The sequence below is a fragment of the Nerophis lumbriciformis genome, linkage group LG23 (genome assembly GCF_033978685.3).
Source record: "Nerophis lumbriciformis linkage group LG23, RoL_Nlum_v2.1, whole genome shotgun sequence".
Taxonomy (NCBI): Eukaryota; Metazoa; Chordata; class Actinopteri; order Syngnathiformes; family Syngnathidae; genus Nerophis; species Nerophis lumbriciformis.
In genome coordinates, this window is record NC_084570.2 from 21,477,870 (window position 1) to 21,493,053 (window position 15,184).

General features: G+C 38.1%; 1 protein-coding gene across 5 annotated transcripts in view; it reads left to right on the plus strand.

Annotated features, from left to right (window-relative positions):
* Positions 1 to 1,939: 1,939 nt before the first annotated feature.
* LOC133622329 (rho GTPase-activating protein 20-like) overlaps positions 1,940 to 15,184 on the plus strand; it is a 37,975-nt gene continuing 24,730 nt past the window's right edge. For 4 of the 5 annotated variants that reach the window (XM_061984945.1, XM_061984946.1, XM_061984941.1 and 1 more), the window contains exons 1-7: positions 3,846 to 4,095; positions 8,523 to 8,608; positions 12,815 to 12,988; positions 13,064 to 13,213; positions 13,307 to 13,348; positions 13,424 to 13,508; positions 15,066 to 15,143. In XM_061984945.1, the coding sequence (XP_061840929.1) occupies positions 4,024 to 4,095; positions 8,523 to 8,608; positions 12,815 to 12,988; positions 13,064 to 13,213; positions 13,307 to 13,348; positions 13,424 to 13,508; positions 15,066 to 15,143 (687 nt within the window). In that variant the 5' untranslated portion in view covers positions 3,846 to 4,023. Of the gene's footprint in view, positions 2,324 to 3,845; positions 4,096 to 8,522; positions 8,609 to 12,814; positions 12,989 to 13,063; positions 13,214 to 13,306; positions 13,349 to 13,423; positions 13,509 to 15,065; positions 15,144 to 15,184 lie in introns of those variants that run through there. The other variant, XM_061984944.1, reaches the window with a different exon arrangement.

The following is a 15,184-nucleotide window of genomic DNA, read 5'->3' on the forward strand; positions in this document are numbered from 1 at the left end:
ACGAGAACAGATTTTCGTTCGAAAGATGTTTTTTATGCACATGCAAATTTAGTGTCACCAATTGTCTGTTCTGCACACACTGTAGCACCCAACTGCAAACTGGACTAGAAAATAAGTCAGAGTCAAAGGAAACAGCATTGGGATTAACTTTTTTATGTGTATTTTTAAAATAATTGTTATTTGTATTTTATTTTATTCATATTTTGGATTCACTTTTCAGGTTCATTATTCTAAGGAATTGTTATCACATTTGTATCATGTCCTAATATTTATTGTAGTTTTATTTATACTTTTTATATACATTAATGCATTTTTTTCTTATTTACTACTTGTGTATTTTTTTCTATATTGTTTACATGATACACATTTTTTTTAGGTGAGGGTTGATGTCACTGCCAAAGCATGGAAATATGGCGGTGACGCCTTATGGAATGTTTACAATGGAAACAGCAAAAAATAAAATGATAGCCAATATTTCAGAATAATTCCCACCAGTAGAATAATATGTGTTTAAATTGAATTATTCTAATCTACATTCATAGGGTTAGTAATAGTTTCCTTGGGAAAAAAAATCAGTTATACAAAACTACATTTTGGAGAGCGAGTCTTTTGAACGGCTCCTTAAAAGAAACGGCTCATCAAGATCCGGCTCTCTTTAATGTAGATTCTGATTTACAATTGCCGCCTCAAAATATATATATATATATATTTTTTTTTAACAAACAAATAACACCAACAACGGCTAGCATGTGCTACCAGTCGTGGTTTATTACAACATATTTAACAAATGTCTATATTTGTAACAATACCAAATTAAACGCTGTAACACATTTTGTGGGGTTTGATTGGCTATCTGGTACACACGTGACTCTCCGTTGATTGGCTGTCTGGTACACACGTGACTCTCCGTTGCCATAAATGACTCCGAAATCACTTGGCGTCGTCCTTTTTCTCTGTACGTGTGTATACGAGGGGCGTATCTTCAATAGTTTGAAGAGGGCGGGACACAACATTCGCGGGTCTTTTGAACAATAGCATTAAAGGCGTACTTGTGCACTTGTCACGGTCACAAACGTCTAATAGAGACAGATACTGACATTTATTTGTATTATTTTTTCTATTCAACTACTACTACCCACTATTATTTCTACGTTTTTCAGGCCCAGGAGGCCCAAACTGAGGCTCCTGGGCCTAAACAAGAATACGAAACATGTTTTAAGTTATTTCACCTTTGGCAGTAAAGCTGGCATTGTTTTGTACTCATTTAGTCCTTTCTGTCCACATGTTTGTCCTTATTTCATGTTTTTATTTCTGGATTATATCTTCTCAAATATCTTGTATAAAATTGTGTTTTAAATTAAACTGGTCCGAAAGGTACCTATTGTGCAACACTTGAAATACTCAAATAGTTAAGTATAGCGCTGCCAATCGCTAGCAGACAACTAAATCTATAGCTGGCAACTAGTGTGCTAATTGCTAACTGGCAACCGGTGCGCTAACTCCTAACTGGCAAATAGGGTCGCTGAATGCTAGGTGTCAACCAGTGCACTAATTACTAGCTGGCAATTAGGGCCGCTAATCACTAAGCTGGCAACTAAATCGATAGCAGGTAACTACAGCCGCTAATCACTAGCTGGCAACTACTGAGTTAATCGCTAGCTGGCAACTAGGGGCGCTAGGTGGCCACTAGTGCAGCAGGAAACGAGGGCTGCTAATTTCTAACTGACAATGGGTGCGCTAATCGTTAGCTGGCCACTAATGTGCTAATCTCTAACTGGCAACTAGGGTTGCTGGTTGCTAAGTGGCAACTAGCGCGTTAATCGCCAGCTAGTAACTAGTGTGCTAATCGCTAGCCGACAACTAGACCCGATAATCGCTAGCTGGCAACTGGGGCGCCGCTAATCGCTAGCTGGCAACTGGTGCGCCTCTAATCGCTAGTTTGCAACTTGAGCGCTAATAGCTAGCTATCATAAATGCCAAGATGATTATAATGAAATAGTAGATTGATTAATTCATGTTTTTATTTCAAAGGTACGGAGGGCAGGCTGGCCATGTCACTTCCATTCTAGAAACCCAGACATTTACTTTTGTGGAGAAATTGCATGTGAAATATAAAAAAACAATTTCACGACCACCCTGTCGCACCTCTGCGGTCCCCCTGTTAATTAAAACGATTAATCTAAACGACTAATTATTATAATTGACATTTTCATAATAGTAACCTCATAATATGAAAAAGCATCTTGTTGCTTGACATGTATTTTCTTTCTCGTCTCTCACAGGGCTTTACTTGACTTCCTCCAGTGATGTTTTCCACAAGCAGGTACACACATACACTCACACTCATTCACACACACACACACACACACACACACACACACACACACGCACGTGCACACATTTTGAAGGCACCACTTCACTTGATATTACCAAACGGCCCCCAAGTTAGGTTTGCAGACACACTGAGTAAATCATAACAATCCATTGTGAGTGGATCGTCACAAAAGTGTGTTGTTCCTTTTCTCTGCCGCGCCCAAGGCTGCTCATTATCAACATGAGGGAAAGTAATCATTCTAGTGATCCACTTTTAACCGAGCTGATTGTGGCCAAATTGGGGAAGGAACACTTTTTGGCCTGGTTTGGCTTTAGCCCAGTTTATGGCCCACTTCGGTTTTTCTCCTGGAGCACAATCGATTTTGGGGGCAATAACGTGAATAAAGTGGATAGAAGTGTTGCATTCAAAACTCATCAAACACAGCTTTTTTTTTTCCTACCGTATTTTTTGGACTATAAGCCCTTTTTTTCCCCTATGCTTGGAACACTGCAGCTTATAAAACTGTGCGGCTAATTTATGTTTTTGTCTTTGCTAACGGCCATAATGTTTTGTATACGTTTTCATGAAACACTGACAGAGACACTGAAAAGGTGTGTTAATGTTTGTGCTATGTCGCCATCTTTCGGGTTAATTTGCTCACTGCAGGTGATTTGTGTTGAAAATGTATTTCCTGTTTTGCGCCTTGAACCGGAAATATGTCCTGTTTCGTCTACTATTTGTCTACAGCATTTCTACTCGTATGGATTCTTCGTTCATCACTCCAAACAACGTTTGTAGGTTTAACAATATAACTAAAACTATTTATACTTACTAAACAGTCTCATGTGTGATGTCTGTAGGAATGTTTTCATGCATATTTGTACGCTCTATTGTAATGTAATCGAGCTAGCGTCGTTAGCATTAGCTAATATGCTAACACGTTTACAAGTGCCTGTTTTAGTGTTATTAACTTACAACGGCATTCTTTTTGTATTGTTTCAGTTCCATAAATTCCTCAGTAAATTCACCTAAACGTCATAGTGGAGTTATTGAGTCTGTTTAGCTGATTGGAGAGCTAGCTTCCGCAGCTAGTGGGTCCATGACGATGACTTCTGTTTTGTTTCATCAGCTGCTTTACTGACGTGTTACAGGTTAGGTGCGGCTATTATATGTAAAAAAAAATTTTTTTTCAAAAATATACTAGGTGTGGCTTAAATACTGGGCTCTTTAGCCTGTAAAGTGCGGAAAATGACAGGTGTTCTCTTAGTAAAGATCATAAATCCAGAAAAACGTTCACAAACTGACATGATTCCAAATGCTGACTAACTGATTGTTTAATGTCAAATTTAGATAATCTGTCTTTTGATGACGTAGCAATCCTCGCTCTTGTTTGTGTGTTCCAACAAGTTAACATAGGTTCTAAAAATAGAGCCAACTTTTCCTCGCCTGCGTTCTGGCGCCGCCTCTGCGCCGAGCGTAGATGCATTAAGAGGTGGCACAAAAACTGCTAATCCACACAAGAGGCGTGTGCTTGCACTGACACTTTCCCCGCTGATGCCGATTCGCTTGAACCATTTACAAATCTCAGTCCTCGACAGGCGTGAACTGAAAAGTTACTAGTTTCAACACGTGTGCATTCTCCCGGATCTCATTAATGGGATTAGTTGGTTTGAGGGCAGCTGGACACTGAGCTGGTGTCTGGAGGCCGGATGGACAACATGTCTCCTCAGCATCAACAGGACAGACTGAGCCGGGCCGCAGAAAACAGCGACAACAGACGGGTATAGTTCATTTTTTCAAAGTTGTATTTTGTTGCATATTGTGATTTTTTGTCCTAAATCACTTTTTTTATTGTTAAGATGTGTGATCAACACCACCATATTGCTATTATTATTTAGGGGTGTCCAAACGTTTTCCACTGAAAAATCAAAGCATGCGGGGGCCATTTTGATATTTGTCATTTTCAAAACCAATACAATATATATATTATTTTAGGGCTCTCTTTAAGTTTGGTCCCGGAAGGATCTCAGTCATAAAAATTTAAAAAATAAGTCATAGATTATTATTTTTGTCAACCTCAAGTCCCTGTCAATATAAATAAAGTACAAAAAAGAAGTTATGTTTTATGGTTTTTTTGGTAAAAAAAACACCCTGTTTTTTGGCAAAAACATCAAATATGCAATCTTTTTCACCCCAAAAATGTCAAACTGGACCATTTGATGTGAAGTCATTGGAGCCTTCAACAGGTCAGTAATTGGTTGGTTGGTTGAAATGTATTTGGAACATGTATACAGTATCAATATGATATATCACATATTTGACACATTTTCTTTACAACATGTCCAAAAAGGAGTAGGAAGAAGCAAGGCTCATCTAATCCTGCCCCTTTTTCACTTCATAGCAATTACTAACACATTCCTGTTCTCAAAAATGTTTTAGATTTTCACAGCTTACAGCAACGTGTTCTAAATACATTAGTTCTTCTCACAAGTAATTAAATCAGTTATGATATTCATACCACCATAGATTTTATTTCATTATTATTTTTTGAGCAATGACAGTTTAAAAAAAAAAAATCCAAATCAAACTCTTGGGGATCCAAAAAGGCCCCACTCATAAAATTGTTACAAAATAAGTCACTTAAGTCTCTAGATCAACAATGTCAAACATGCAGCCCATGAGATGAGTTTGCTTTGCGTAAAATTGAGCTGCATTTTTAAATTAAAGAAACTGCTGTTCTAAATGTTTCCACTGGATTTCGCAATAGAAATTCTGTTAGGCAAGCAAATAGTTTATACCGGGGGCGAGCAAGTATACCAAGCAAGAGGTACACGATAAAGCGGGGCTGCCACTCCTCCCCCTCGACCTAATGTAAAACAAATTTTAAACATTTTTAAATTGAAAGAAAGTGAACAATTCAAGATTTACTGCAATACTGTCAGTCTTTTAAGTTTTTATTTTTGGCTTGTTGAAATCGTTCACACATTGCACAGCTTTTATTATTCTATCAATACACAGTGATGCCAGAAGACAGGGAATAACTCAACCCTATTGAATTTCTACCTCAGTTTGTATGGTTTGTTGGATTAGCACAGGATTAAAATGTGGAAATGACAAATAAGGTAGTTGATAGTAGTTTTTATTTATGCTTTATTATGCTTTTTGTTCAATACAAATAGACTGTGACTTAAAGTTTAATTGCTCTGTAGATACACTGAGATTAAGTCTAAATTCATTGTGTTCTTCATGGTGTTTTTGAAACACAAATTTTTTCCTCAGAATTTTTAACAAACTTGAAGTGTTTTGTCAAGAGGATTCTTTGTGACATGTACATTTTCAGAATGTACATGTCATTTTGGGCCGAAGTAAAACAAAGAAAACAATTTGAAGTTGTCGTAGTTGTATTTTATTATGCCATGATTTTACCCGTCCGGCCCACATGGAAATAGATTTTTCTCCATACGGCCCCTGAGATAAAATGAGTTTGACACCCCTGCTCTAGATCAACCTCAGATCAATCTGTTGATTATACGTTTTTATTATTTTTGGTTATTTTTTTTTTGTTGTTGTAATTTGTTTGTTTCATGACCTTTTTGTAAAATATATATATTTTTTTATATATGCAATATCTTCCCCCAAAAATAATTCAAAGTGGGATATTTGATGTAAAGTAACTGGAGTTTTGACTAGGTCAGTCATTCAAAACAACATAGATGTTATTTATTATTATTTTTAAGCAGTGAGTTGTAAAGAAGAACACAGCCTGCATAGCAGCTTTGCGTTATTAGAGTCAACATTGCAACTTTGTTGGTATTAGATTTCACCTGTTTTTCTCTTTTTTTCCACATTTTTTAAACAATATTTTTAGAATGTGCCACGAGCCGTTAAAGCATTAGCTGTGGGGCGCAAATGGCCCCTAGGCCGCACTTTGGACACCCTGTTTTAGTGTAATCCTCATGTTACAAACTTCTTTGCTGAACGACATGTCAATAATGCTGCCGTCTGTCCCAATAGTCGACATTCATGACTGCTGTTTGTGTTTGCATGCTTCATATTAGTCAATGACAAATTACTCAACTTGACAGAGGGTCTAATCCGCCACTTTGCATGGAGTGCTGCGTAAAGTCTTTGAAATGCGTGGACGTGAGTCACACACAGGTAGCCCAGACAAACGGCTTACTGGGATCAGTCCAGACGGATCAGAATGGCTGCCGACACGTTTGACTTATTCTAATTAGGCTGTTTATGCTCTCGTGATTATTGAGTGACAACTGGCCAAAATAATACTTTTGTGACGTTGCGGGGACCAAGGGTCAAGCTGGGGTGACTCCTACTGGTGAAATGGGGCGAAAATGGGACGCCAAGCCTGCCACGTTTAAACCCAACTGCAATTCTCTAAAATGTGACTTTATGATACCCGTGGGGAAATATGCACAAGGTGGCCTATTTATTCAGGATTTGGGAACAATGCACTGAGGTAAAACCGGGTTACTAGTTCATTTTGTAACGTGGAAGTGTGTTTATGGTAGGGCTGGGCGATGTACAGTGTGTCTGAAAACTGTTTAACAATATAAGTGTTTTATATCAGTCGATATTGATAATTAGTGATATTTTCATGACCTATCAAAAGTAAGAACCAGCAGAAACATTTATAAAATGTAAGCATTTTTATTTAAAATGTTACTTCCTTTGATTATAATCCCTCAGCTATCAAGGCAGAAAGGAAATGTCAACATAATGGAAACAATCACTGTAAATACAATTATAAAATCACATTGAACACTTAACAATAAGATCTTAAAATGAAGGTGCAAAAATAAGGAATATGTAAGAAATGCTTAATAAAGTGTAAGAAAATAGTGTACGGTGTGAAAACGTAAACATAGAGATATCTGTCTGATATCTATTACCTGACCGCTTCTATGTTAGCTACCTCTCTTTGTTTATAATGTATATTTTCTGCTGGATCTACTTTCTATTTTATGCTGGCCTTTTTTTTTTTTTTTTTTGCTGCAGCTGTTACATATACTGTAATATTGTACATGGTAATTGGTATTTGTTATATATTGTATATATTATACAAACATATATTTAATAATAATACAATATATCAGTATATATTATATACTGTATATATATAACATGTATATATTACATATATGTTATATTGCTACTATGGTACATTTTTAGTCTACTTAATACCTGCATTATCCTTTCCATCCTTACCCTTTCCATCCTTTGAAACTGAGCTAATGTGTGGAACAATATCCCTTGTGGATCAATAAAGTTTGTCTAAGTTTAGTGCCAGAAAGTTACGGCTGTGCTCTAAAGGGTGAGCGCGGCTAAGGTGGTGTGGTAATAGCGGTCTTGGTGGGGACGAGCGCCTTGCATCATTTACAGACCACATTGGTCTGACTACGGTCCCTTTGAAAACTTCATCTCCACTTAGCATTGCCCAGACGAGCGCTGATGGCGGTTTTGTTAGCAATAAGTTGCGCATCGAGTCCAGCCACCTTCCGCTGTTGCTCACGTCAAAGTCTCACCAAAGTGGAGATGTTTTATTGATGAGGCAGGAGTTGAAGATGAAGTGAATCAAATATTTGTTCTGCCACAACTTGATTGTCGCGGTAATGATAGCGCCAAGATTAGCGGCCGTGTTGTTGTTAGCATAGTTTTTTTATTTAAGCCAAAAATATGCTTTTTAAACACAAATAAATAATTAACCATGTAGTAAAGCCACAATATTTGAGGTGCGTTGTGGCAAGGGACGACTGTACACATAACTCATTTGTATACTATGCTATTATTGACCTGAACATAAGACGATTGTAAATACAAGGCAACTTTTGCAAGGAGGATTTTTGGAAAAAATATTTTATATGATAAAATGATGGAAAAAAAGTGGTAGTTTGCCATTAAAGGGGTTCAACGTGTATTCGCAGTTCAGCAGTTTATTGTCTTCATTGATCACCATTATCTTAAAAATAACATCATAACTACTTTCCTTTTTTTTTTGCTAACTTTTGACAAACCTTTTCCAGCGGGTCACTGTCACGGCCACATCTGTCCAGGTCACTGGGGTGTGACTGACAGGAAGAATACCTCTGACTTAACTTGTTAAAACCACTACGGCTTGTCGGGTCTTGAACATGCGACATTCCCGTCTCCGAACCAAGTTCTCAAGCAACCTTCATGCTGTCTCTTTTAGCGGATGAAGTCCCAAAGTGTTCGACGCCAGTCCGCCCCCGCTTTGGTCATCAGCAAGGCTCTGGCCAGGTCCAAGACGCTTTCCAGGTAAAATACTTCCCACACACACCAGATGACCATGTAGTGCTGAGCAGTACTTTATTTATTCTTCCTATTCGTCCCAGTAAAGCGAAAGAAAACCACTTTTTTACTTTCCGTGCGCCTGCCTTGTTCTTGGCGCCAAATGATTGTGACCAACTGTCCTCACAAACACTCAACTTTGCTTGTCATATGGGTCTTGATTTGCCAAACCAGTTCTGAGGACTGCATCTGATCCTCCATTAGCCTGACTTGTGAAAGTATAGAAGAAGTAAAATAACATTTTTATTGCAATAAATCAGTCCAACTACAGGCTACCTGCCGATCGCAATTGACCAGTCGACCTTTGGGACCACCCTGGTAGATCCTGAAAATATTCTGGACAAAAATTTATGATCACAACAGACCTGCCGTACTGGCACATATTTTAATGCCTTGTTTACTCATACTTGCCAACCCTCCCGGATTTTCCGGGAGACTCCCGAAATTCAGCGCCTCTCCCGAAAACCTCCCGGGACAAATTTTCTCCGGAAAATCTCCCGAAATTCAGGCGGAGCTGGAGGCCACGCCGCCTCCAGCTCCATGCGGACCTGAGTGAGCACAGCCTTTTTTCACGTCCGCTTTCCCACAATATAAACAGCGTGCCTGCCCAATCACGTTATAACTGTAGAATGATCGAGGGCGAGTTCTTGGTTTCTTATGTGGGTTTATTGTAAGGCAGTTTCATTAACGTCCTCCCAGCGCGGTAACAACGCACAACAACAGCAGTCACGTTTTCGTCTACCGTAAAGCAGTTCGTCTGCCGTAAACAGCAATGTTGTGACAATTTTAAACAGGGCAATACTGCCATCTACTGTACATGCATATGTGACAATAACATCTAGGGCTTTTAGAAAGTGCAGTGCACAACTGCGCACACAACAAGGAGACGAAGCAGAAGAACGAGGAAGATACAGCCATGGTGACGCCGACGACGAGTAAGATGAAAAAATACGCTTGTAAGTTCCAAGCCGCAGCTGCGATTGGACCTGGATAGCCTCCGGGAAGAAGTAGTGAACTACCAAGTGCTTGGCAGTGAAGATCTTCCTCAGGAAGCAAAGATTGACCAGTTTTGGGCCATGCTAGGGAGAGATGGAAGATTCTAGACTCTAGTGCATTTGATGAAAGCACTTTTGTGCATGCCACACAGCAATGCATCATCAGAGAGGGTGTTCAGCATGGTTAGAAAAATAGTGACAGAGAATAGAACAAGGATGGACAATTCAACCCTTAACTCAACAATGAGTAGATGAGTGTTATGTGTGTGTATATGTGTAAATGAATGAACACTGAAATTCCAGTATTTCTTTTATTTATATATATATATATGTGTGTATATATATATATATATATATATATATATATATATATATATATATAATAAAATAAATATATATATATATATATATGTGTGTATATATATATATACATATATATATATATATATATATATATGTGTGTATATATATATAATAAAATATATATATATATATATATATATATATAATAAAATAAATATATATATATATATATAGCTAGAATTCACTGAAAGTCAAGTATTTCTTATATATGTATATATATATGTATGCATATATATATATATATACACATATATATATATATATGTGTATATATATATATATATATATATATATATATATATATATATATATATATATATATATATATATATATATATATATATATATACATATATATATATGAAATACTTGACTTGGTGAATTCTAGCTGTAAATATACTCCTCCCCTCTTAACCACGCCCCCAGTCAGTGAACTGATAACAATAACTGTGCTGTCCAGTTGTTATATCTTTTCTCACACTTCTGAGTCTCATGTGCAAGTATGCATTTATTTCAGTTTGTCCTCAGTGTGTTGCCGTGAGTGGTGGGAGTCTTTGGGGACCTCGCGATTCAATCCAATTTCAATTCTTAAGGTGACAATTCGATTCAGAATCGATTCCCGATTCAACACCATTCTCGACTCGAAGCGACTCTCGCAATGCATTATTTGGAATAAAAATGATGAGCTTCAAGCACACCTGTGAAATGAAAACCATTTCAGGTGACTACCTCTTGAAGCTCATCGAGAGAATGCCAAGAGTGTGCAAAAAAGTAATGAGAGCAAAGGGTGGCTATTTTGAAGAAACTAGAATGTAAAACATGTTTTCAGTTATTTAACCTATTTTTGTTAAGTACATAACTCCACATGTGTTAATTCATAGTTTTGAAGCCTTCAGTGACAATCTACAATGTAAATAGTCATGAAAATAAAGAAAACTGAATGAGGAGAAGGTGTGTCCAAACCTTTGACCTGTACTGTATATACAAACCCCGTTTCCATATGATTTGGGAAGTTGTGTTAGATGTAAATATAAACAGAATACAATGATTTGCAAATCATTTTCAACCCATATTCAGTTGAATATGCTACAAAGACAACATATTTGATGTCCAAACTGATAAACCTTTTTTTTTTTTGCAAATAATCATTAACTTTAGAATTTGATGCCAGCAACACATGACAAAGAAGTTGGGAAAGGTGGCAATAAATACTGATAAAGTTGAGGAATGCCCATCAAACACTTATTTGGAACATCCCACAGGTGTGCAGGGTAATTGGGAACAGGTGGGTGCCATGATTGGGTATAAAAACAGCTTCCCAGCTTTCACAAGAAAGGATGGGGCGAGGTACACCCCTTTGTCCACAACTGCGTGAGCAAATAGTCAAACAGTTTAAGAACAACGTTTCTCAAAGTGCAATTGCAAGAAATTTAGGGATTTCAACATCTACGGTCCATAATATCATCAAAAGGTTCAGAGAATCTGGAGAAATCACTCCACGTAAGCGGCATGGCCGGAAACCAACATTGAATGACCGTGACCTTCGATCCCTCAGATGGCACTGTATCAAAAACCGACATCAATCTCTAAAGGATATCACCACATGGGCTCAGGAACACTTCAGAAAATCACTGTCACTAAATACAGTTTGTTGCTACATCTGTAAGTGCAAGTTAAAGCTCTACTATGCAAAGCGAAAGCCATTTATCAACAACATCCAGAAACGCCGCCGGCTTCTCTGGGCCCGAGATCATCTAAGATAGACTCATGCAAAGTGGAAAAGTGTTCTGTGGTCTGACGAGTCCACATTTCAAATTGTTTTTGGAAATATTCGGCATCGTGTCATCCGGACCAAAGGGGAAGCGAACCATCCAGACTGTTATCGACGCAAAGTTCAAAAGCCAGCATCTGGGGGTGCATTAGTGCCCAAGACATGGGTAACTTACACATCTGTGAAGGCACAATTAATGCTGAAAGGTACATACAGGTTTTGGAACAACATATGCTGCCATCTAAGCGCCGTCTTTTTCATGGACGCCCCTGCTTATTTCAGCAAGACAATGCCAAGCCACATTCAGCATGTGTTACAACAGCGTGGCTTAGTAAAAAAAGAGTGCGGGTACTTTCCTGGCCCGCCTGCAGTCCAGACCTGTCTCCCATCGAAAATGTGTGGCCCATTATGAAGCATAAAATACAACAGCGGAGACCCCGGACTGTTGAACGACTGAAGCTCTACATAAAACAAGAATGGGAAAGAATTACACTTTCAAAGCTTCAACAATTAGTTTCCTCAGTTCCCAATCGTTTATTGAGTGTTGTTAAAAGAAAAGGTGATGTAACACAGTGGTGAACATGCCCTTTCCCAACTACTTTGGCACGTGTTGCAGCCATGAAATTCTAAGTTAATTATTATTTGCAAAAAATAAATAAAGTTTATGAGTTTGAACATCAAATATCTTGTCTTTGTAGTGCATTCAATTTAATATGGGGTGAAAAGAGTTTGCAAATCATTGTATTCCGTTTATATTTACATCTAACACAATTTCCCAACTCATATGGGAACGGGGTTTGTACTGTGTGTATGTGTGTGTATATATTATATATATGTATATATTTTTTTAGCACCACTAGTTGCCATAGTCAGGAAGGAGTCTTTGCCATTAAAGTTGAATGTGCCAGTCTTGTCCTACAATGTGTTTATACTGCAAGTATTGTGCTTACTACACACCAGGTGTTTGATTGTAGCGTGCATTTTAGTTTTAGTTATCATTACCAAATTTGGAGGTGTTGAAATCTATGTGTTGTTTTTTACCAGAGAGAGTCTCTCAGTTCCCGTGTTCAAAGAAACATGCTCTTTGGTCCAGTCCTTCCTGAAAGTGCCCAACAGGTCGTTTCTCCTGCACGGGCACACTCAGCTGAAGACCGGCATGCAGACTCAGGACAGACACCTCTTCCTCTTCACAGACATCCTGGTGATCGCCAAAGCCAAGTGAGCACAAGCGTGGTTAAAAACAGCATGCATTGGTGTGACAGGGAAACAATAGGATTTTATTTGCATCGCCAGGTCAGCCAACCAGTTCAAACAGAAGGCGCAGGTGTGTGTGAGCGAGATGTGGACAGCGAGTTGCATGGAGGAGGTGTGTGAGGGAAGCACCTGCCCAGACAGGAGCTTCGTCTTGGGCTGGCCCACCTGCAACTCTGTTGCCACGTTCAGGTGAAAACACTCTTTGTGTACAACGAGTCATGCTAACTGCTAACCAAAACAAACATCCTTCATGTCAGTTGTGTCTTTACCGTCTTCACGCAGCTCGGCGGAACAGAAAGACCACTGGCTGGCTCTCCTCAAAAGGTGCGCTTCTTTTATCAACATTATAGAGTTTTGGCGTGTCCAACGTTTACACGACTAATTGTCTTTTCTCTGCAGACGCATTAAAGAGGAAAAAGAGAAGGAAGAACCTAAAACCATCCCTCTCAGGGTGTATGGGAAGGGACTCAACACTTACGCTGTGGTGAGTCCACTGCAAAAAATAAGATAAAAAGTCTAGATTTGAGGGAAAAAAAATACTAAAAAACTAGTGAAATCAACTAGCTGCACGGACAGATCTTTTAATTGATAAGGCATCCTGAATTAAGATTTGTATATCTAGAAATTAGCAGAACTTTTAAGATAGAAATATGTGCCGTATTTCCCGCACCCACTAAATTTTAGAAGAAAAAAAGATAAAAAGTGTAGATTTGAGGAAAAAAATACTAAAAAACTAGTGAAATCAACTAGCTGCACGGACATATCTTTTAATTGATAAGGCATCCTGAATTAAGATTTGTATATCTAGAAATTAGCAGGACTTTTAAGCTAGAAATATGTACCGTATTTTCCGCACCCACCAAATTTTAGAAGAAATTTTTTTTTCCATATATTAGTATATTAGCTGCACCAGACTATAAGCCCCAGATATATATGTTGTAAAATGAGTTATTTACATACCTTAATTGTTTCCTAAACGGTGTCTGTAACACGGCAGTAAAATGGCTGATCAAACAAAATAGATGTCGTCGTCATGGACCCACTAGCTGCGATAGCTAGCTCTCCAATCAGTTAAACAGACTCAATAACTCCACAATGGCGTTTAGGTGAATTTACTGAGAAATTTGTGAAACTGAAACAATACAAAAATAATGCCATTGTAAGTTATTAATACTAACACAGACACTTGTAAACGTGTTAGCATATTAGCTCATGCTAACTTCGCTAGCTTGATCACATTACGATAACACGTACAAATATGCATGAAAACACTCCTACAGACATTACACATGGTGCATCTTAGTAAGTATGAATTGTTTTAGTTTTATTGTAAAACTTACAAACATTGCTTGGAGTGATGAAGAAGAATTCATAGAGTAGAAACGCTATGGACAGTCGTCCATAGCGTTTCTACTCTATGGATGAGATGGAGAAGATGGAACGGAACTTCTACTTCCGGTTGAAAGCTCAAAAAGAAGGGTACTGCAGCACCTGCAGTGAGCAAACTCGTCCAAAAGATGGCACCATAGCACAAACAATGACACACCTTTTCAGTGTCTTTGCTTTGTTTGTTTTTTTTAAACTATTTGCACTGTGGCCGTCAGCGATGAAAATCCATCAATTAGCCGCACCGTTTAATAAGCCAGAAGGAAAAGCGTGAGGAAAATGTAGCGGCTTATAGTCCAGAATTTACGGTATTTTTTTCTGAAAATAAGCTTTATTCATCTTGCAATTCTTAAATCAAGCATCTTGGAGATGTTGCTGGATCTTTAAACACTATTTTCTATTGGGGGAAAAAATATCTTACTGGAATAATTATTGTATTTATTTATTTAAACGACACTAGAAAAAATATAATTATTCATGCTAAAATTAAAATTAGTCAATGCCTACAAATAAGTAAATTGCTCTTAAAAATAGGGACATTTCTAGAAATAAAAGTTTAAATCTTAGCTAGTGGCAGATACTTTGCAGTGTACAAGCGTGTGGTAACACCTGTGTTTGTGTGTAACATTGTGCGCCTTCTTCCTCCCCCGATCAGACCAAGACTTTGCCCGTCAGCAACTCGGATTCCACCACTGAAGTGATCCGACTGGCCCTGCAGCAGTTTAGCATCATTGTGAGTAGCGGTGCAACTAATCGTACATCTCTTCAGCGGCT